Source organism: Amblyomma mixtum, chromosome 6 (assembly GCF_055824585.1).
Source record: "Amblyomma mixtum isolate Tamu chromosome 6, ASM5582458v1, whole genome shotgun sequence".
Lineage (NCBI taxonomy): Eukaryota > Metazoa > Arthropoda > Arachnida > Ixodida > Ixodidae > Amblyomma > Amblyomma mixtum.
In genome coordinates, this window is record NC_143017.1 from 93,357,673 (window position 1) to 93,380,569 (window position 22,897).

A 22,897-nucleotide genomic window follows, 5' to 3' on the forward strand; every position below is an offset into this window, starting at 1 on the left:
GCGTCACTTAACGGCTAGCTTCCATTGCATTTCCTAGCAATAAATAACCGAACACAGAAGTGTTACAACGAAAATGAAACATTCGGTGCCCTTTGAACGAAGACGTGGGATGTTGAGGTGATTTTCTTTCTGTACATTCTGTGAGAAAATAATGAAAATAACTTTGGAGGATACAGTTTGTTTTCTGTAAGAGTTTTTACAGGAATGTTAATGCAGGAGAAGTTCCTGTGGCTAAGAAACCATGACGTAGAACTCGTATACAGAATTAGGACAAAGTACTTTAAACAAAGACACTTTTAAATTGAAAGATGTTTGGGTAAGCAGCGAAACTTGTGTTATTGTAATAAACTTCAAAATTAGCGCTGATGAAGCAGCGATTGTTACGGTTCAAACACGATCGTATACATAACCAACGTCAACTCATGCTAGCACACATATGGTAATGGTGGTATACCTAAATCAGAGGACAGGGGTACAGCATGAGTCAGGAAATGCTTAAAGGCAGTGACTCCTGTTCCCTGATTTTGCATCTGCTGGAGATGTTGGAGGTACCTAGATATGAGCGCTGTCCCCATGTCGAGCGATAATAATACAGAAAATTTGTAATTAAAGCTATGAAAGAGTTACCGTTGTGAATCTTGAAAGATAAAAGCTGTATTTTGTTATTTTCATTTGAAACGAAACTCCTCGATACATGTTTATCATTCCGGTCAAATTTCAGAATAGCATCCAGTTCTGAAAACAAAATAATACACTCGTCTCATTACAACGTATGAGAATTAAGTACAACTCTAGCCTAACAAGAATACCTGTAGTATCTGCAGTTTCTAAAAAAAAAGGGGGGGATATTGGTTGTGCTGCAGGAGTCGCGGAGGACAACAGGCCTTCACTGTAGGCACTATCCAGTAGCACCGCTTCAAGGGGTGGTTAATGCAGCTAGCATAGCCTACCACAGCCGGCTCTTGGGCCCGTGTGGTGGCTCAGGCGTGTGTCGTTTTATTCTTACTGCTCTTCCTACTGGCACATAGCATTGATAGTGGTCCAGCTAGTGCCATTTGACAGGCCTGAACATTTGCCTCTTCGGGCCTGCAAACGCGCACGCACGCACGCACGCACACGCACACACGCAGACACACACACGCACCTGTAGGAGAACTGGTTACCTAGACAATGCTCGAAATACCAACAAATGTCAAAAGAGATAATCTTAGAACTGCGCCTCGGCTGCACGCTTTTTCTGGCTACGAACAAGCTCAAACTGCAGGGCTCTCCAAGGAAGACATGAAAGTCGTATTTTAATGGTGCACCGCTCAAATTCTTGTGTATGTTCTCATGGCACCGGTGTCAGTTTTTAGTAAACCACAAGCTAATCGCTAAAGAAAATAAGTAAGAACAAGTTGAAGCCTTGAGAAAACAACAGGAAAAAAAAAAACAAAAAAAGAAAGTCTTCGTGGTGGGCCGGCAAGAAGGTCTAGCATGCGTCAAGTTATTACTGGAGATTCGTTCTCCAGTTTTCAGAAGACTGTTTTCACCTTTCGGAGTGTCATTTCAGGACGTGACGCGGGAGGAACTTCATTCTTCTCAGGTCACACTCTACAATCGGTCATTTCAGGAATAACTTTAAAAAAAAAAATCTCTGCCTCTCCCGTAAACGAGAGTAGAGTAAGCATGAAATGTTTACGGGCCTAATGTCATCTCGGTGGACACCCGAACCACACCGTACAGGAAGGGAGGAACGCCACCACCCGTTCGGCGCGATGCCTTGCCCTTTGAACGCAGCGCTTCTCCCCCGGATCACGTATGACAAAGAAGTGTAACGTGGCATTTATGTGCTTTTTGCACGCCTTATTAGAAATCGGAAATTATAATTCCGTGCATTATCAAACCCACAGCTCCATTGATATCTTGATAAACATTGAGAAGGCACTGGCAGCAGTTATTTTTTGTCTCGTTTGGAGACCAACCGGTGCTTGCATGCCGGTCGCGTAGGAGGGCTTAGAGAGTCTCGTTAAATCTCGTTAAGTCTCGTACGGTGCCCGGATGTTCTCGTTTCAGAGCCCGGATGACTGGAATTCAGTGCCCGGATGAGTGGATTTCAGTGCCCGGATGACGGGAATTCAGTGCCCGGATGAGTGGATTTCAGTGCCCGGATGATGGCTCTAGGTCTCGGCGTGACGTCACCACACTGCCGACAACGGGGGCTAAAAGCATTTCATGCTTAATACAATTATCCGTGTAGGTTTAATAAGTTGCTTATAAGTTTATCAGGAAAGGTTAGCTGGATTGCATTGCTCATTCTTGTGCTGCGTTCTCGACTGGTAATAAAGCTGACAAGACGAAACGCCTAACGCAAGCCAACGTGCACCAATTGCATTTGAAAACTTAGAACTGGAACGTCTGAATGAACTCCGTCTTTTCTCATGTCTTTCGCCTGTACAGACTCTAAACATAAGGATAAATTTCTTAGTATTAAACGGCAGGCCCATTTCGGCGTCTCTGCTTGCGCAAAGGTTGTGAAATTTAATTTGTTATTAAAAGAACGCCCTTACAACAACTTAAACTAATTAAAATGAGAATGACCTCAAATACGTTCCTTTGACAAAGCAAAAAGGAAGACGTTAAAAACAAAGTGGGTATCATAAAAAACAGCAAATATACCGACATTACAGCGCCTAGAAACATAATATTCTTAGCACATCGTTCGAGAAGATACTCTCTGCATGTTTTCTTAAGCATGCAAAGAGGAACAATCTTCCACGAGATCAATTACATCAGGATAGAGGTTCGAAAGGTTAGAAATTAGCCAACTGAATATTTGTGTATTTAGTTTATCCCACCCAAACCCACCTCAGGATGTTCGAATCACTTAGCGTTGACCATGTAAGCCGAAGAATAAGTTGCGATTTACACAGGCTTTGGCGTACACACATCGCTGGCTGCCTGCGGCGTACGTTTTTACTTTGTAAGGAGCGGAAGCTAAGACCGGGCTCGCTTGATGGCGCACAAGCAGCCCTCCTCGCCTCGCCAGGAGGCCTGACCGAAGGGCACATCGACCGCGGAGCAATTTCCGGGAACAAGACCTGCTATGGCGATGCTGTGTACTCCTCAAGGCCCCCCCGGCCGGAAGCTCTCGCAACTTTGACGGTTGTCCTACGACGTAGAAGAGCCTTCGTCTCAGGCTCACTGCCGCGCTGCTGTTTGAGCGCACACGAGTTCCTTTGATTCGTCTTTCCAAATCACCACCATTCGTATCAAGTTCTAGTAGCTTCTAAATTGCAAGCATGTAGCGCGGCAAGGCCAAATGTTTCATTGGGCGGCCTTGTGCTATAAAAGCAACACACAGTCTCTACCCATTCGCATTATCCATCCTAAGCGACGCTAATTTATAGGTCACCGTCCAAAATGACTTATAGTTTCGGTTCTGTGTGTCTTTTCTTGCCACGTTATTCGTTGTAAGGATAAGCATTTAGTGTTTTCGATAAGCTTTAAATAACGAAAACGCGGTCTAGCAAGACTCGGCTAGTGCAGAATAAAGAGCCATTCGTCTTTACCAAGTTATAATTTTCTTTAAATACCGCTGATTTGCTAATTTACAAGGATAGCTTTGTTTTCAGTAGCTAGCTTCAGATTGAAATATTCAGCGTCAGAGTTGCAGTACTAGTTGAGCAGTGCCTCCTTCAGTTGGTTTCTCGAAATTGACATCATCCAGGTTCTGATTTTCATTTTTATGTTTACAATAATCCCCGCGACAATTCAAAACACGACTAAGCTTTCGGGCGTCCCGCTGTTAGCGCGCTCAAATATGGCTCGTTCGAAGCACAGCGGCTATAAAATTTTCAGTCAGTAAACAGGTCACCGGTCTCAGCGATGGTTCTGCGATGAAAAAGGCTCGCATATGCGTGACCACGTTGGGCAGGAAAAAAAGTCTCCGTACTACGCCGTAAAACGGCGGTGGCGTGACCACGCTCTTCCTGCAGCGTGATGATCTTCATGAACCCTTGCTTTGACCTGTGACTTGCTTATTGATTGTGGCTTTGTATAACCGATTTCCTGCTGTCGAGGCACATTTGAGAGTTTTAACACCGCGGCGAAGGAGCACATAGTCAAGTGACAGTTTTGAAATCTGGCTAGCTTTATTAAGCTGGAAAAGCAGCTACGCTCGAATTGCTTTAAAGAAGATAAATCAAAGGAGTATTTTTTAAACTTGCTCTGTAACTATTACATTGAAAACTTTGAGCAAATGTTAAGTATGAAAAATTCATAGGATAATCATGAAACCTGGTCCACGGAACCTGCGATAGCGGTTGGGTTTTCCCTCGGTGACTACTTTTGATAATTGTTCTCTTAAGAGCAATTTTAGCCTAATATGAGGCTTCACAGATTCGGTATAATATTTCTGGAGGGTTCAAGTGGGTGAAGTTGTGTTTTATCATAATTTCTTATCATAATCTTAAATAAATATAAGTAAATAAATGTAACCGTCATATCATACGGATCAGCCGCTTTTTTTGTACTCTTTATCCAGATGATTTCTCGAACATGACAGTGATTTGAGAGTACACTAGCAGTATGCCGCCAAACAAGATGATGCTTAATCTAATGATGCTCTGCGTATGTGGCAAAGATAGCAGACATCATTCATGGCGCTCGGAACAACTAAGTAAGATTAAATGCGCTTCGTAAAAGGTGAACGCAAGCATGTATAGCCTGTTTCTATCGACAAGTTCTCACTTACTGTCACTGTGAATCCTAGATGCGTACCTGCGTGGCGATGGCTCTTCAAAATGTACCATAGAAGCCTGTCTTATTACTGTCTCTTCGGCGGCGGGGATTCAGCATGCCTAATGTTTACGCTGTAGGGGATGCTCCACAGGCGGTGTGGGCTGGGCAATGTTATTTATACTCCTTTTTTATGCGAAGCATATTACTAGAGCTACACTACAGCCCGTCGAGCGCGGCGGTGGAGCTACCATTGACCTTTAGCGTGACCACGTGACACCACGTGACAACATGACGACACAGCAGAGGAGAGATGGGCTGCCGGCTCGCGCGGTCGGCCGCGGCGGTGGAGGCTCCACATCAGAGGCGCTACAGCTGACCACGTGACGCTACAGCAGCGGTATAAAGCTGAGCTTGCCTCGCTTTCCGGGCACTTACGAGGCGGCCAGGTGTTGGGATGCCGCTTAGAAGCAGGGCTGATTTGAACGAGAAGCGAAAGCTTCAGCGTGCCACAGAGACCGATGAAGAGCGGGATGAACGTCAACCAAGTAAAGCCATGTATTACCAAGCCTAACCATCAATATGCTTCGCATCTGACTAGGCTTAACCTTAGCTAAGCCTCAGCCATTGTTTTTGCCCGCACTACTTTATATAGGTAGTGGTTCCCTAGTACGATTATAGATTGTGTATTGTTATCAAGAAACATAGTGAGCAGAAGTCGTAGTGCCTCAGATGTCTCAGATTTTTCTTGAACAGGAATACTTGTCAGCAAAATCAACTCGTGTTGGTGGTGACGCATTGTTCGCAGAAAAACTTTCATACTGCAATCTCGGTTTCCAACAAGCTGCTCAGGGGTCAATTCATCCTTAAACATGTAATGTGCACCTGAACGTGCAACTCGTCATGAGACTTGTGACTCACCTTAGCGTTGGCAAGTCCGCCCCCGCGGCGGGCGTCCGCGCTGAGTATGGGGGTGGCAGAGCCCTCACGGAACCACAGCACAAGGATAGGTTCATCATCGGGAGCCAGGCCCGGGAACTGAGAGCTCCCACAAGGTAAGGACACCTCGCCTCCGGCCAGGCCAAGAACTTCTTCTGCGTTACAGAGAGTGCAAACAAAATCTCATTAAGAGTTGCATTTGAAGAAACACTCAGCTTCTTCCTCCAATGCACCTGACTTACGAGAGCCATTCTCCACGATGCAACAGGAACTGTAAGCGTAGATACCAATAGGCCGTACCATTCACTTCGTTTCTGAAGGGAAATGTGTCACGGAACTTGTTCAGAATATAAACCTTTGGTTTAGGCGTTCCGTATTAATACTCACCTTTCCCCGTGAACTTTTGATGCAAGTAAGAAACCGTAGCGGTTTCACAAGTGAGTGAAAAAATTATAGCATTGGAAGTGGAGTCATCAGCGCTGGCCTGCTTACGCGACATCGTCTCGAATGTAGGGATAGTAACTGCACGTCTGATGAATGAAGTGCAGTGATGTACTAAGGGCAATCAAGTGCAACTTTGGCGCATATAATCCCCATGTACGTAGAAGCAACGGATGTGGGAAAAAGAACCATCACTATAGAAAAAAAAAATGCTGGTGATAGCACGCTAAGTTAGTAAGGCATGTCCGTTGGTTTGTTGTTCGGGTCACAGAAAAAACTCCTTTGAATTTTAATCACTGATTTAATTGGCTAATTGAGAAAATAAGAAAAACGTACGAAGAGAGTGGTAGACACGACTGTTGGTTCGGGCGCCCCTCAAGCGACTGCCACTGGAGACGCGCATAAGGTCCTTCATGGTTGTGCGTGGGAGCGATCAGAGGTGCACTTTGCACGCGCGTGTCTCTCTCCGGGTTCGTTCTGCTCAGGCTGAATGCCCCTCTTGTCTGTGCTCTTATTCTATTTTGTTTTATTTATCTTGGGGTTCGTCTCCCAACTTCTTCTCTGTCCCCGACAAGGCATTTTACCTGAGCATGGGCAGAGAAAGCAATCAAATGCTCCTTAGGAAGGTTATATGGGAGAAAGCGCGTTATATTACATTTCAGGACGACACATTCAAATGAAACTTCTTAAAAACACTAAAGAAGAGAGTTCTGAAAGTGAGCATGGAGTTACAGCTGCACAAACCTGCAGATTTCGGAGAATGTTCAGCTTACAGTATTTACCATCCTCCAAGGATTTCACATGGTATTGGAATTCCACAACCAACGCCGTGAGCTGAGATTTGTTAGTATAGCCGAGATTTCTTTAGAGAAAGGGCAAGTTTCTTCAAATGGTTGCGTTTGGTTTGGTTTATTGGGGTTTAACGTCCCAAAGCAACTTAGGCTATGAGGAACACCGTAGTGAAGGGCTCCGGAAATTTCGACCACCTGGGGTTCTTTAACGTGCACTGACATCGCACACTACACGGCCTCTAGAATTTCGCCTTTATCGAAATTCGGCCGCCGCGGCCGGGAGTTTCTGGAAATGTGTTATTTGATAATGCGGTGTACGTAGCCATAGCCGCACGAACTACAGACAAAATAGCAGATGGTTTAGCATGGCTAAGAGCAAAATATGGTGCGGTAGGACTAGTTAGGCTGGGCATTTAGGATCCTTCCGTGCCTCTGCATGTGGCATTTCACCTAAAGGCCTTAACCATAAAAGCCTTTCACATAAAGGCCGTCCATCTAATGGCCTTTATTCAGAAGGCATTTGCCATGAAGGCTTTCACCTTAAAGACCTTTACCATAAGGCCTTTGGGTATAGGCCTGGGTAAAGGGCTGCCAGGTGTACACACCTGTAATGTCAACCACAACCCGGTGATCAGGTGGACTGCCTGCCACAAAGCAGTCTTCAGGGACGTATGTACAGGGTCCGTCAAAAGTTCCCAGGCCACATGGGCCGCTTTTCATCGGTATATCCTGGCACTTAAGATTCCGATAGAGCTATCGATGTTCTCAGATGGTAGAGCGATCCTTCTTCTATTATCTGCAGATATTTTGGAGCTTCGAGGGTATCTAAACAGCCCGACTATGCTGCTGAAAAGCAAACCCTGTGGCCTTGGAACTTTTGACGGACCCTGTGAGTACGTACGTACGTACGTAATACGTATGCCCGAAATCGAAAAATGCACTTAGTCGTAATATCGCACTCAAAAAATAAAGCCTCTTCAGAGAGAAACTTGCCATCGTTGTCAAAAGTCAGCAGTCTGCATCGTTTCTTTCTCAGTCGTACAAAGGAGCACTTCTGTCACCCCTCAAGCTATAAACCTCTTCAAGGTAAGGAGATTCCTTGCCCTCACCTTTGAAGACCTTTTCATTTTTAGGGAAGCCGTAAGGTCTCTTGTGTATAAGCAAGAAACAAACCATGCAGCCTGATTAGTTTTGGAAAAGAAAGTACAAGGTAATTTTTCCTCTGAAGTCACACAGAGAATAGCAAGATCAAGCTCATTCTGTGCGCGCTGTTATAAAGACTTCGATAGCAGCATAGAAATCTTTGACACGTGTGTAGGTTTGGTTTTTGAATCGGCTTGCGTTTTTCTGTGATTGTGCGTGCGTGCGTTTGCAAGTGTATGTGTGTGTACGCGCGTTTAGCACACGAAAGCTTTTAACTTGCCTCTAATTATTGTTTCTCCATGTGTGCTTACCATTGTGCACGCTGTAGACGTCAACGCAGTCATCCCTGTGTATTTTTTGTCTTTTAGGGGCTTGTGCGTGCAGCTTATTCACTACTCAACACGCTGTTATTCTAATCTCAAGTCTTGCTTTCGTTTAGCAGTATCGAGTTAGTACCAGGAGTTAAGTAACTCCTTAACCCGGTAAAGATGGCTATTATGGGTTGAGCTGAATACTAGTTAAGTATTTATAACTAGAGCTATTGCCGTCTATAACAGCTCAACCAAGAAAAAACGTAGAAACCGTACCCACATTATGTCTCATAATATAGCTATTATGTAAAGTTTCCTTCCTGTTTTGTTGTCACGAAAATAAGTGAAGTTATTTTTGTCTGTACGAAGGGTTTTTGTTGTTGTCACTACCATTGCGCGCACTTTAATGTTTCCAGTTCACCTCTCCCAGGGAGTTACTTGAGGTACGCTCCAACGATCCGGCTAATTTGTTCGTAACAAAAACAGCCGCACGTGCCCGACGTCCGCAACGGGCGAGATTTTCCGCGGAGCATTTGGTGCGTGCGTGTGTGTGTGTGCGTGCGTGTGCGTGTGTGTGTGTGTGTGTGTGTGTGTGTGTGTGTGTGTGTGTGTGTGTGTGTGTGTGTGTGTGTGTGTGTGTGTGTGTGTGTGTGTGTGTGTGTGTGTGTGTGTGTGTGTGTGTGTGTGTGTGTGTGTGTGTGTGTGTGTGTGTGTGTGTGTGTGTGTGTGTGTGTGTGTGTGTGCCTGCGTGCGTGCGCGCGCGCGCACGCACGGTAAACGTTCCAGCGATAACGCAGCGCATCCTTTCACGTGTTTGTTAACAACGTGTGATAGATTGTTTGCACCCATTCTAGTAATGAACGATTGAGGATCCATTTCCGACAGACGAAGACTGGAGAGATTTGCAGGGTTTCTCGCACACGGGGGAACTCTAATCGTTTTAATTTTTTGTGAAAAATAGCCGGTGGAATTGAGTTTAGTCGTTGGAGAATTCACTAGCTCGTTAATGAGGCCTCTTGATAGCAGAAACTGATTTCGCCTTAAAAAACAAAAACTAGAAACATTGTGGCCAAAGGTTAGTGCAATATTTAGTGAAATTTTCCACATAAAAGAACACGATTTAATGAATGGGTGAGAGAGTGAGCGTGAATAGTGAATAAAGAAGTTATTCAGACAATAAGTGAGTGAACGGGTGACGGGATGACCGAGACCTTCACAAAGGAGTTGCAAAAAATTAAAATAAACACTGCTGTTCTTCTGCCGCATAGAAGTCTTAATGATTCCAATCAAGCAACATGCCTTGTATTTCAATAAATCATTCGCAGGACACAGAATCTCATAATTACTGCGAAGGAAATATGACCAATCTAATAAAACGCAGAGCAAAACGATACAAACGTCTCTGCTCGATTACGATCGAGCGTCTCAGACCAGGAACCTGCCCATAATCCTCAATATAAATCTCCGTTAGGCGCTTTTAATCCAGTGCCGAGGCAATGCAATAAGCTGCGTTCCTATGTGCAGACGTATTTCGCTGACAATGGCCCACCTTTTTCTAAAGAGCTCTTCGCTCCTACTGAATGAAGAAAAAAAAAGTAGCGTTCCTCACTCTCCAAAAAAAACAATCATTTAATTGTTCGAAGCTCGATCCCAAAGAGAGAGCTTTAATTAAAGAATAACAATGCGTTCAAGTGCACTGTGTAATTTGTGTGCGAGAATTAGTATGGAGATCCGTTTCATAAGCACGTTCGACAGCGTTCCCTCTGTTTGAGAATTCGCCAGGGCGCTCTCCGGCTTTCCAGGCCACTACCATATATATGTAACTGTGTCGAGGACTGCGCTGCAATTAGTTCTTTTCTCCTTCATTCTCTCTCTCTCTCTCTTCCGTTCCCATGTCGCCACTCTTCGAACTGCTTTTTGGCAAGGCACGCCCTACATTACCCCCGTACCCAACCGATCTCAGTACGCCAATAAAGACAAAGTCGGCTTTTCCGCTAAAAGGGTAGTAGTTAGGTGAAACGCGCTTGCCGTTGCAGGCGGCACCGGTACGGTCATTCAGTATTCTGACGGCGATCGAAGAGCGTTCCGAGAACAGGACTTTTTACCTTTCGCTTTCCTTGGTTTTCCTCTTTCTTCCTCTTTCCTCTTTTCAGGACCGTCCTGCTTTCCAACATGATTTTATTCTCCTGTGAATGAAACCAAGCCGAAGCTTACGAAACAGACGCCGCTGCCAGGCGTTTGATGCTGTTGTTATCATGAGGTTCCGTTTCACAAAGAGTGTTCAGCATGGGCCTTGCGGCGGATAGCAGACTTTCATTATGAAACGCTGACTTCCATATAATTAACTAGGTCTCTTGAATATGGAAAGGCATTTGGCGGGCGATTTGCTTTGGAGACATTTTTGACACATGTAGCTTTGGCAGACGCCTGTATAAAAACAATAAACTGTCCTTGCTAACTGCAGATAAGGGAGGAGGCTTCGTATCTCTGCCAAAGATTGCTTGCATCGCAAAAGCGTTAGCATCAATTGAAACCTGTTTTGATAAATGCAACAAGGCCGTTTTGAAAGAAGTGAAGAGAGCCGCAAAAAGGTTGTGATAACGGTTATATCTGTCTAAGATATCACGCTCGATAATAAACAGCAAAGAGATATGTCTTAGCATATTTTTCGCAGCAAAAACGCATAAATCTGAGCGCCCACTTCGCGTAATCGCCAAGGAGAAAGATACATGGAAAATATCTGTGGCTATCATTTGCAATCAAAACATAGCGTTTTTAGAGTGGAAGACCCGTTTTTGTAAGTAATTCAAAGACCATCATTCAGTTCCTGCAAAAGAAGAGTATGATGTTGCAAGGTTTTTCTGTTGACGTGAAATAACTATATTATTCATTACTGCATGATGATCTCCTTCGATGTGTTGGTGATCGTACTGACGAGCATGGAAGTGTCGCCTTTCAAAGCACCTTCGGTTCCTCTAATGTAGGCAAATCAGCGTCCATCCTCTGTCGTGCTTCTCCTGCTAGAGCTTCATGTCTGAAAAAAATATCTGTTGAACATGGTCTAAACTGTTTCTTCCACATACTGTAAAAAAAAAACTTTTTTTTTTTCGAAAGCTCAACGTTTCGAGATTCGAGGCAAACTCGTAGAATTGGAATATTTCGTGAGTACTAATTTTGTGGGTACTCCTTTCTATCAAATTATTCGAGCGACAATTTTCCTGCGTGGTATATGTTATTAGGGGAAAACGTTATTAGGGGAAAACGTTAAAAAAAGTTGGTCCTCGCGAAAGTCAAGTTGTTTGCAGTAGACTATCTCGTTAAGGTAAAAAATTTTCGTCTGTGTTAAGCGCGCAAATAATTTACTTCGATGATATAGCTCTTTTACCTGTGAAAGTAGCTGACATATGACAAAAAAAGCTCCATCTTGAAACCAAACAAAACTGTGAACGTAGGACGTTCGAAGCAAACTGGTTGCCTTCTCACTCTGAGCATGAAATTTATAAAAGATCAGAGAGGAGATCAGTTAACGTTTGGCTGCGTGGAGTGATGTTCGCGCTACCAGCAATGACGCTGTAAAGGCCAAGAGCTAGCGCGGACCGTCTGGTACGCCCTTCGGGACGTTTGTTTTGCTTCTCAGTTGATTTGTAAAGCACTAATGTCGCCCACCCCCACCCCATCCATCTCAATATGCTTATGGAGGGGAAAAAAACATCTTCTTCACTTTTCGAGCCTTTGTGGTCTTCTGGAGCACCGTAATTGGCTCCCCTATACGGCTCTAAAGTGAACCATTTGTCATGAAGACTCTTGGCCAGTGTTGCATATGTCTTTACTAGCGGAAACAATGCGATGAAATCTTCAACGCTCCCTAGTTCTCTCGTTTCCCTCAATAGTGAAAATAAAGGAATTAGATTGTTACGAGGCTAGCTATATTAGTGCCCAAATCCTGTGTGCACCAAACGATCATCTTTACATACTAAATTTATAATTTAACGAGCCAATGGCAACGAAACTAATCGTTAAGATTTTTTATGGAGATGGGCATAGCTACGAAGCAGGCACAAGTAACTCTTAAAGCAGAGGAGTTGGAGCAAGGAAAAATTTGTATCTTTCTTTTTTTTTCGCATTCTACGTGTTTGACGAGGGGCATGGTGAATTCGCTCGCGTCGCTACAAGTCCTGTTATTCATAATTATTCCAACCAATGCTGAAAAAGTTCAGTGGCGTACGAAGGAAATAAATAGGACATTAAGCTCAAATGTAGAGTGCAATTATCTTCTCGCTCCTCTGATCACTCGGAATAAATTGTTTGCTTCGTTAACACCGCGCAGAGCATTTCTGTTTGAGTGTATTTTTTTCGGCAACTGCATGAAATGCGCAGTAATAGCACGTTATGGCCCACTGGTCCTCACTTCGATGCCGTTGCAACGCTTCCGTGCCGGCCAGTTGAAATCTCCTCCCAACCCCAGTCATTTCGAGCCCTGAATTGTTTCAGAGCAACTCCAAAAGTAAAAAAAGAAAAAGACTGAGGGGAGTCTATGGAAAGGACTGGATAAAGCGGCGTCAGGCCAAGAGAAGTGGGTGGGTGGGGAAGTGGAAGGAGAGGGAGGGGGGAGGGAGGGGGGGGGGGGGGGGGGGCAGAGGAGGCATGCTGCAAGCAGCGACCCAAAAGAGCGGATGCGAAAAGAGCGTGCGGTCGTCAGTTGGAGCAGCGCGTGTGCTCCACCCCTCTCCCCAATGCGAAGTCAGTAATTGCACGTTGCTCGCTACACCAATCGTTAGGGCCGCATTAATTCCCGCGCTTCTGAATCATTCCGCGAATGATCGTCCTCCTCCTGATGAGCCGCGCTCCATCACTTCCGAGCACCGCTCGCAGCCGGCCGGTCGTTGGGCAGCGGGCGTAAGAAGACCCCGGCAGAGGAATACAAAGGAAGCACAAAATATCGGACTGAACGGCACCCGGTACAGGGACGACCGGCTCGGGTATTTCCTTTCGTGCGGAGTCGGGAGCATTCGCGTGTGGAACGGGGATGGGAACGCACAGACAAACACACGCACAAACAGACAAACAGAGGAGGGGGAGAGCTGGCAGGAGAGGACTGGTCGGAGGGGTTAGGGTTGAGGGGGAGGGGGTTAGAGGGGGTTGCGTTCTAAGGGGGAGGGTGGCAGACGAGTAGCTTGCGCGCCATACGGGAGCGGAGACCAGCCGTGTCCAATTGGGTCATTGCGGCGGACTCTCGGCCCAAGCGCGGCGCTCTCACAGAGCCTCGTCGTTTCCGAGAGGACGTGCGCTGAGCTTCGATCGCGCGGGATCCGCGCAGCCCGGGAAGCGGGGGCACAGCGCGCTCTCTCGCCAAGCTGCTTGCACTGCTGCTGCTGCTTACGCTGCCGACCGCTGGCCAGCTAGCCAGCCAGCCGGCCGGCTGGCTGGCATGGCGGTCCGTCCGGCTTCGACCACCGCCACAACGACTTCCGACGCCGCCGCTACCCGCCGGCTGTTGGTCGTCGATGGAGTGAAAAAAGTGAATACACACATACACAGGCACGTAATACACGCGGATCTCTCAACGCGAGCGCTTCTGCAGCTCGGCCGGAGAGCGTCCGTCGCGTTCGAGCGCGACGCAGGCCTTTCGACAGAGAGGGACACGAGCTGGGCACAGCGGAGGGCGGGAGTTAATGGAGAAAAAGGGGGCTCTGGACGCTGTTGGGCGACGCTGCAGAAACGGGTCGCTGCTTCGCACGACGAAGTGAATCAACGACCCGAAAAGCGACAGTTTTCACCGAATCGCTTCGGCTCGTTTTGAAGCTTTACTTGATAGATTTCGCTTTTTTCCTTCTTTTTTTGGCGCTGTCGCGGTTTTAAACGCCCTCGTTTCGCGTCTCTGGTTTCTTGCTTCTTGTTTTCTCGTGTCTTGTCCATCTCTTCCTCCTGCTTGTCGGCTCGTCGCTCTTTGTTCAGTCTTCAAAAAAGGCCCCTCGATGCCGAAGGGTTGTTAGGAGAATGTTCTTTAGCCGACATTGAAGGAAAAAAGAGGGATAAGAGGCGGAAATGAGGCGGAAAAAACATCGTGGGAATAAATAGCGATGTCCCATTTAACCGCTAGTATATGCGAACTATGCACAATGTTCACGCTACATACGTAGCTGCTTATCTAAAGGGTGTAAACTATTTGACCATTTATTTGCCAACGTCATGAGTTCTCGGCGCTCAGTTTGCACGTCGTGTATTCGTTAGTGCATTTAGATTGGATATAATATTTGTTTCCAATGTAATCTCAGTTGCCAGCTCTTTTCGGTCGAAATGTTTGGCGTCACTGTGGGGAAGCTGTGAAAAAAAAAATTGGGGGGAGGGATGAAAATGGGCGACTTGCAGCCAGCATCCGGTAACTTTTCTTCTCTCGTTTTCTGGCATATGTTGGCGGGAAATGGGAAGGCGTTTGCTCGATAACGCTTGTCTAGGGTCTCTTCGCCTTTGATTTGGCTTCAGTACTTCCGGTTGGCCTTTAACTAAACTCGGAACAGCTCCGCCAAATGAAACAAGTGCCAAATGTTTGCTAGTTTGCGACGTTCTGACTTCTCAAATTTTAGCTTTTGATCGTGGGCCATTAGCTAACATTATGTGCAGATAAAAGTTTCTTTCTTTAATTCGTTCATAATGTTGGCATTAACGGTTAAAGTAACCCTTCCAGTCCTCTTTTGAATACGCCAGCAGTGCGTTGCGACAGCTTTCATTTTTTCACTGGCAGCCAGACTTGATCCTACTCTCTTCACGTTTGCGTATTTCTCGTTTGGAACCACACCTAATAACCACTGCGTATGTCCTTTCACTACGGTCTCAAGAACAGCAAATCCTTAGCGGTTACTTACTGCCTGTTTAACGATTCTGCTTTTCTAGCTTTGTTAACTGTTCAGTTTTTCATATTTCCATTTCTGACACCCCTCGCATGTAATACCCTCGTAGTGACGGCCTTTAGGGGTTTATAAAAGTAATTAAATGAAATAGAATAGGTAACTGGGATATTTTCGGTATTCGAGGAGGTATCACGAAATGACAAGAATAACTGATAATATTTGGGCACCTTTCCGTGATATTACTCCGAACGTTGACCATTTTTACGAGGACAACTAATTTCAAAGTCTGACGGCGTCCACGTTCATTAAGAAGGCATGCCGTTCAGGAACGATTACATCGCAGAAATCTGAATTATGCAGAGAGCGGGTGATTTGAGGCCAGAACACTCCGGCCGCACCCCGTAGCCAGCTGAAAGAAATGTCTCAAAGGCACCAAAAAAATGCTACAAACGTCAAGATTTCTTTTGGAAGGCATAACCCACCCGGGTGGGGACTATCAATAAAAATAAAATATTATTTAAAAAAATAAAAATATTATTATTATTAAAAAAAATGCAGATCTGCCTGGAGCCATTGGTGGAAACTGTCTATTACAGACCTGTGCTAGCGTGTTTTTTATGTCCATATTTCAGCAAAAAAAATATATGCTATTTTATTCACTTCCTGAAGCTGGCTAGCTCCGTTCGACTGAATCACTTTTTTCTGACAAAGATGCGACACATGGCCAGACGGTTCGGGTCACCATCGCATTAATAACTGCCACGAAGCAGTAGCTAGCAGATCATTCAGCTCGTTCATCAAGTGCCTGTTCTTTACTGCTTGACTTTTTAACCCCAGTTACTACGGCGTAAGAAACAGAAGCATCGACATTACAAGTCACCTGAAGTACATCAAACGGCCACTGAATACAACAGAACCCGGAAATGACAGCAGAGAACATTTTAACACGACGAATATTTTAGAGCTCAGAATTAAAGTTCCCTCGTCCTTAGTTTTCTTTTGTTTCTTATATTTTGTGGTGGAGCGTTGAAGCGTGGATCCATCGAGCGGTCGAATAGTTTTCTGATCACGTCCGTAATGCAGCGGCGACAGACCCCGTGGCATGATTATTCCCAAGCCCTGCACAAATCGAGTGAAGCTAAGTTGCAGAAGAGTGCGCGCGTCTTCTGTCCTCAATGAGATCGCTAATTAATCGACGTGCCCCCTCTCCACACCCTCTCCGCCATCCACCTAATGAGGGACTTTTAAAGCGGAGCGCCCTACTTCTTGTCCGCGAAAAAGGCAAATTACTACGTCGAGATACGAGACTGGAGAACCAAGCGCATGCACGCTATCGAAGATTGGTCGCTTCGGTTAGACTGCGCGAAAAGAAATCGTGAAAATGAAAAAAAGAAAGACCTCTCTGTGAAGATTCATTCATCACAATTATTTCCCTCCGAGGGTGCACGGGTAATTTTGTGGCGTCCCGACCAGTGCATGTGCGCACAAAAGATACGCCATAAAAAAAAAGCGCATTGCGGCTATTCTGAGCCTTGGGTTCGTTTTACTCATATTGATCACTGCTCATACAGTCCAAGATTGCGTTTTGCGTAATCCGTATGGATTAAAAGCTAAACTAGAATAATCTCTAAGCCGGATAAGCTGAGGTTCTTTCGTCGCGAAGGCGTTTTAAACCGTTGCATTTGTTCGCTGTGTGAGAGTTTAAATTACTTTTGCTTGACGCCTTCTTGAGTTCCGCTGTGTCACTTTTTATTCGAGCTGCTTTGCATTCCCGCATTATGTTCACTGCCCGGCTTTCAGAAACTGACTACTTTAATTCATTCTGACAGGAACGACAGTCTCTGTCCTCGTGAATAATGATCTTTCAACCCTTATCGACATTTGAGGAGCCTGTCTTCGACAGTGAGGCCCGCAAAAATCCTTTCATGAGCGGGTCTCAAAACCCGTGACCTTTTTGTTCCAGCATCACTCGCTTGCGATAGAAGCGGGACAGCTTCGTAATATCCAGATAAGAGAAAGGCAAGCAACACGAGCAAAAGGCAAGGCTTGAGAAAAGTTCAGCGATGAAGCAAAGTGGCGCTAATCAACGGCAAGAGACAATGGACTAATTAAGTCGTTTTTTGTCCACATATTGACATCTGGGCGTTTGTTCCTGTATAATGAAAAATGCAGAGCAAATAGCCAGGAGGAAAACCGCTTCCTGATAAAGGCATTTAAAAAACAAGCACAGACAAAAAATAGTTTTCTTATAACCGGCGCCCGGACTCTTTCAAGCGTGAAAACGATTTTAAAATAGAAAAAAAAGAGTAAGAAAAAGCTTCAGTGCATATTGCTGCTGCCGCAACAAGCCAGGTTATAGTGCGCGCAGACTGACGCACAAACACAACGGCGCGTGCATGGCCAGAAGCAAAATTAAAATTCTTTGCCCTCGAAAAACAATGAATCAAGCCTGGGAAGGCGGCTGCTGCGTCGCTCCGGAAAAGATTTTTTAAATATTCAGTACTTCGGAAGAAAGTTATGAAGGAGAAGACTTTACATCCTCCTTTCAGCACGCTCTTCTTCCCCGGCAAACTAAACCCCCCTTCTGTGAGCGGCGCGCGGGGACATAGTCAGCATTTCGCAACGGTGCCACCAACAGGTCGTTTCCGCCGGAGGCGTCCTCAGAGCGTGGGCCGCACGCACGCACACTCGAGGCAAGACAAAAGCCAGAACACGCGTGATGAACAAAAAAAAGGAAGACAGGAGTAGTAAAAGCAAGGAATCGGCAAAGACAAGATGTCTAAGGAAAAGAAGCAAGAGCTCAGGACCGCCACCGCAGAGTCGGCGGGGAGTTTGTCCGGGTCCCCTGTGGCGGCTACGGCTTGTTCTGCGGCCTCAGGAGCGGGGGTGCACTACGGATATGGCGGCTCGCCGGGCGTTGTCTTCGGTGTAACGGACACACCGCCTCGAGACGTGCGCCGGGGTAGTCTCGGCGTTTCGCCCCCTCCCCTTTGTCTTCCCGCTGCATCCGGCGTGCGTAGTGCAGTGTGTGCTACCGGAAGCAACAGAGGGAAGCCAGCAGGACTGAGCATGGCGCGTTTGAGGAAGAGAAGGAGTGGGGAAGGAGAGGGTAGGTGGAGTCCAAAGCGGAGTGGAACTGCGCCGGCGGCAAGGGAAAGGGAAACAAGTGGGAGGAGAGTGGTGCGAAGAGCGATAAGCGTGCGGCGCTGCTCTTTGAGTCACCGACGCATCGCAGCGGTGGTACACGGCCGCACAGCGGGACCATGTTGGCGCCGCGGGTTCTTCTCTCCCCCATCTCCCCCTCCTTCCACATCCACCTCTCCCCTTCTTCCCCCTCTGGCGCGCACGATCGAAGGGCGCAATTAACGCCCGGGTCCGTCATTTCCCCGAGGCTTATCGGGACGCACGCTGCCTTTCCCGCCACGCTGACTGCAGCGCATTGTGCATGTGCGTGCGTGCGGCCCGACAGGAGGTCCGCGTTGGACGAATATAGGGCCGTTGCTGCACCCCCTTCTTTCCCCCTAGGGTGTCGTCGCCGTCGATCGGACGTCATAAAGCTCCCGAGGCTAGCTATATGCCACGGCTGTGATGGTCCCGGGCTTGGCTGCGTTTGCCATCCTCCCCCTTCTAGGTCAGTCTGCGAAACTTCTTTCATTTCCTTCTCTCGCTTTTTCTCACTTTCTGTCTCTCTCCCCGTTCCAGTGGTCGTCGCAGATGGCTTCGGAGTCAACGTTTGGCGAGAGTGGAAAACGGCGCGGGGTGCGTTCTGACTTCCGGCGGTCTGGCGCAGCTCCCTGATCGGTTCCGCGATTGCGAAATTATTTATTCACTCGGCTGCCATGGCCGGTGGGCGGCCGCGCCACGCGAGCTGGCTGCCTAGCTGGCAGGTGCGAAACTGCGCCCAAATCAATTAATGGCTGATAAGTGCCGCGCGCGCGCGCTTTTCTTCCCTTCTTCCCACCCGCTCTCCCTTATAGCACTCACTGACTCCCGCTTTCTTCGCCGTTCTTGATCGCTACTTATTTTCTTGCGATTTTCGAAAGCAGGGCGTGAGCAATACCCGCCTCCTTCGACTTAGTATTGAACGGCGGAAATTTCATATTCCTCGCTAATGGAGAACCTCTGCGTTCGGGAAGAATTGAGCTTTCTCGGCGTCCGTGCGGTGTGCGCATTGAAAGCGTTGGAAAATAAAAGCAGTTTATTCAGTTCATAAGCTCCGAATTGCCGCACCATGGATGGAACAGACAGCAGCATCGCTCTTATTGGACGGCCAGTCAGAACAGAAAACTCTCTTCTCAAAATTAAGTTATCTCATTCTTTCCTTCCACTTGAGCCTCTGCTCTCTTTGAGCTTTATCGTGTTTTCAGTAGTTGGTGTTTTCGATAGGTGTTTAGTTTGTTGAATCTCGCTGTTCACAAAAATGCGAATGCCGCATTGACATTTTATTTGTTAATTTGTATCTTTATGTTTCTTTTTAACAGGCCCCGTTAATGCAAATCATTTGTTGAGCCCGAGCGTATTGGCTGTGGCAATGTCGTTTGGTAGCTGAGCCCGAGGTAGCGGGATCGAATCCCTTCAATGGAGACTGTGTTTAGGTCGGGGCGAAAGGCAAAAGTGAGCCTTGTGCTATGCGATGTCAGTTCACGGTAGAGAACCGGTGGGGATCGAAATTAATCCAGAGTCCTCAAGAATATAATGTCTCTTCGAACTGACCGGCACCTTCAGAACATTAGATCCCCCATACCATGACAAAACAGCTGTTGAAACGCAAGAACAGAACATTGAAAATATTTACGGGGACACCCAGTTACTTTGTATTCACAATGAGATTCAATTAGAAATAGTTGACGCCTTTACCAAAAGTGAGGTCGTTTCCGGGCTGAACGAGTGCAAATTATACGCTCTGGTGACGTCAATTCCTTTCTGCCAATAGCAAAATTCTATGACCAATGGTACATTTTTTTTTTTTTTGGGGGGGGGGGGATGAAGCTTTTAATGTTACTGGATTATTAAATAAAATGACTGATAACGCTACTAGCAATTCCGACGCTTTGAGATAGGAAATGCATCGCTATCCAAATGAAAGCCCACACCCGAAACACGTTTCATTGATGGCTGCTTGTGATTACGCCTTGCGGGATTGCTATCAAAAGGAAGAGAAATGAGCTTCACTGAAGTCTTGCAAAAACGGTGAGCCTTTGGAGTGCAAGCCGCTCCCTGCAGACTATCCTGACGGAACCTTACCTTCATGGATACAAAAATTCAGGCAGTAAATTGAGCCGAAGTCTGGAAGGCACTCGTCTTCCTAACGATTTTTTTTTTCAGTATAACGACTGCGCTTTGGGCGCAGTATCGTTAAAAAACCCATTTACTATCTCGCAAACTACTCCAGTCTCAGCGGAAAGGGATGCCGCTGGATCAAGTTAAGGGGAGGAAACGAAAAAAGATATACACAGAAGAAAAAAAATTGCAAGCCCCGGCTCACTGATGCTGCTTTCGCTCCTTACGAGCCATAAGGAGTCGGCGGAAGAGTGATGGCTTTCTGTTAAATGCGATTCCGATTAAGGCGCGCGGTGGCTAACGGCATTTTAATTATTGATCCGAGCCAACGAGGTATTGAAAGCCACAACAAGTAGGGCGCAACATATTCGCGTAAACAGGGTCGATTATTATCCCCGTTTGGCTTGCGAGCGAGTCTTGCTGTCGGCACTGTATGAGCGGCGCTCCTGTTTTGAATCCTCGTTAAGCGAAACGCGGCGCACGGGCTACTCGAAAAATATTAAGGGCACGATAGACGCATACTCGTCGATATTTCATTATGAAGGGCCTGCTGCGAGCCCGCCGTTCTTGAAAAAAGTTTTACATCGGCGTCTCAGGGCAATTCAAAGAGGAGCAGTTTGATGGCTTGAAAGTATATTGAATTTTTAATGCGAGAGCTCGCGATATCAAATGCGCACATATACGCACGATACTTGCGTCGATCGATTGTTTGCGACATGAAATAGACTATCCGTCGTATTTGCGGCGAAATGCATGCGTTGGTAATAAAGCGCACGCTCAAACGACAGCGGCTGGGTTCTCTAGTTCTCCGGCTTGTATCAACGGCGAAAAAAGACGACTGGAGTTACAACTGAGTGTGTAGCTTTCCGAGCGTTCAGATACTGCAACAAATGTGCTTACAAGCTGCAGTGATGGAACGGCGATGTTTACGTCTGTTCTTGGACAAGTGCCTTACCATAAACAACGCCTGAGTAAACATGTACTGATTCTTTTTCTCTTTTTGAATGTTGTCAGATTTCATCCTGCGGGAAAGAAGCCATTCCGGGTAATTATTGCGCTTTCCGGCGATCACGTGGGAGCGCATGAGATACCACGGTACCAAACAAACAGGTACGCACAGGTTTCTATGCGACAAGCGCGCGCCGTAATATAGGTTAATGAAAACCGCCGTACCTCTCCGCTTAGCCGGCGCAAAACGTGCCGACGTGGTGGTTGCGGATAGATTAACGTGTTACAGCGTGCTTCAATGAATCACCCTGCTGTCGCTGTGAACCCTTTCACAACGACGCTATCCCCTGTCTTCCACCCTAGCCTGTAACGGCGAGTCAGTGTGGCAACTGACAGCAACAAACAAGACAGCTTTTGTGTCCAAACAAGCCCGGCCTTTTTAATGTTTTTCTTTCACTTTTTCGTCAAACAGCCTTTCGGTGTTTGTTGACGCCCCGTCTCGGAAACTAAATAAGACGTTTCGCGTTGGTTCGCAAAGCGGGAGGGCGGCGGTTTAAACGCAGCTACAGTCTAAACGGCGCGAAAAACGTTACACATAAAAGGAGGCAAGTGAGCGGCCTCGTAGCCGCCTCGTTTGTTGCTCGACGCCGAGCCTTTCAGAAGATCCTTCTCGGGTCCGGGTAGCCCAAGCAAGCGAGACGGGGAGCGCTCCGGCAACGAGCCAAGCCCAACCTCTTCCCTTTCAACCCTTTCCCACTCCCTCAACACCCAGCCGGCCAGAGCGCTTTTCTCACGCGGTCGCAACGGGGAACGTTGTCCGAGGCAGCCGCGCCGTTTGTCCCCCGGCCTCTCTCTATCTGGCGTCCCATCGCTGGTAGACACAGGCGCTGGCGACGCGCGCGCCATTCTCGTCGCTGTCCGCCGGTCGTAAAAAAATGTGGGTCCTGCTGCGCCTGCCCGCTGGGCACCACGCCGGATGACATTGTTTTGCCCGCGTGACCGTGACGGACACGCTGACGTGCTTACCGCCCCCCCCCCCTCCCTCTCCACTCCCCCAACCTTCCCCTCCTCCTCATCGCCAGCGTTTCTCCGCGCACCGCCGACCTCGGCGAAAAGCCTGACGACCCGGACACGTCTCGCCCTTTCACCACTGAGCGAATGCATTCTTTTTACTCTTGCTTTTTTCTTCGTGTTTATTGTTTTCTTCGTTTCATTGTAACAACTCGCTGCTTTCACTCCTCCGATCGTTCTCTCGCCACGCGCTTTGCGTATGCCTGCCCCCCAGCTCGCCTCTTCATTCTGTCTGTGCGTCTGTCCGTGTGTCTCTGTGCTTTGTCGTGAAACATACCCCTCCTTTCCCCTTCCGATAATTTTTTCATTATTTCCCTAGGCGCACTCGCGCACGCCAATATGGCCGCTAAGCATCACTGCTCCGCTCATTTCGCGGTTGACCCCGTGTTTCCCGGGTGATAGCCGT

The 22,897-nt window shown here is 47.1% G+C and overlaps 1 protein-coding gene across 2 annotated transcripts in view; it reads right to left on the bottom strand.

Annotated features, from left to right (window-relative positions):
- The window catches only part of LOC149339713 (nephrin-like), a 166,955-nt gene that overhangs the window by 80,890 nt on the left and 63,168 nt on the right, over positions 1-22,897 (bottom strand). For both annotated transcript variants that reach the window (XM_089548393.1, XM_089548394.1), the window contains exon 2: positions 5,641-5,813. In XM_089548393.1, coding sequence (XP_089404519.1) covers positions 5,641-5,813 — 173 coding nt within the window. The remainder of the gene's footprint in view (positions 1-5,640; positions 5,814-22,897) is intronic.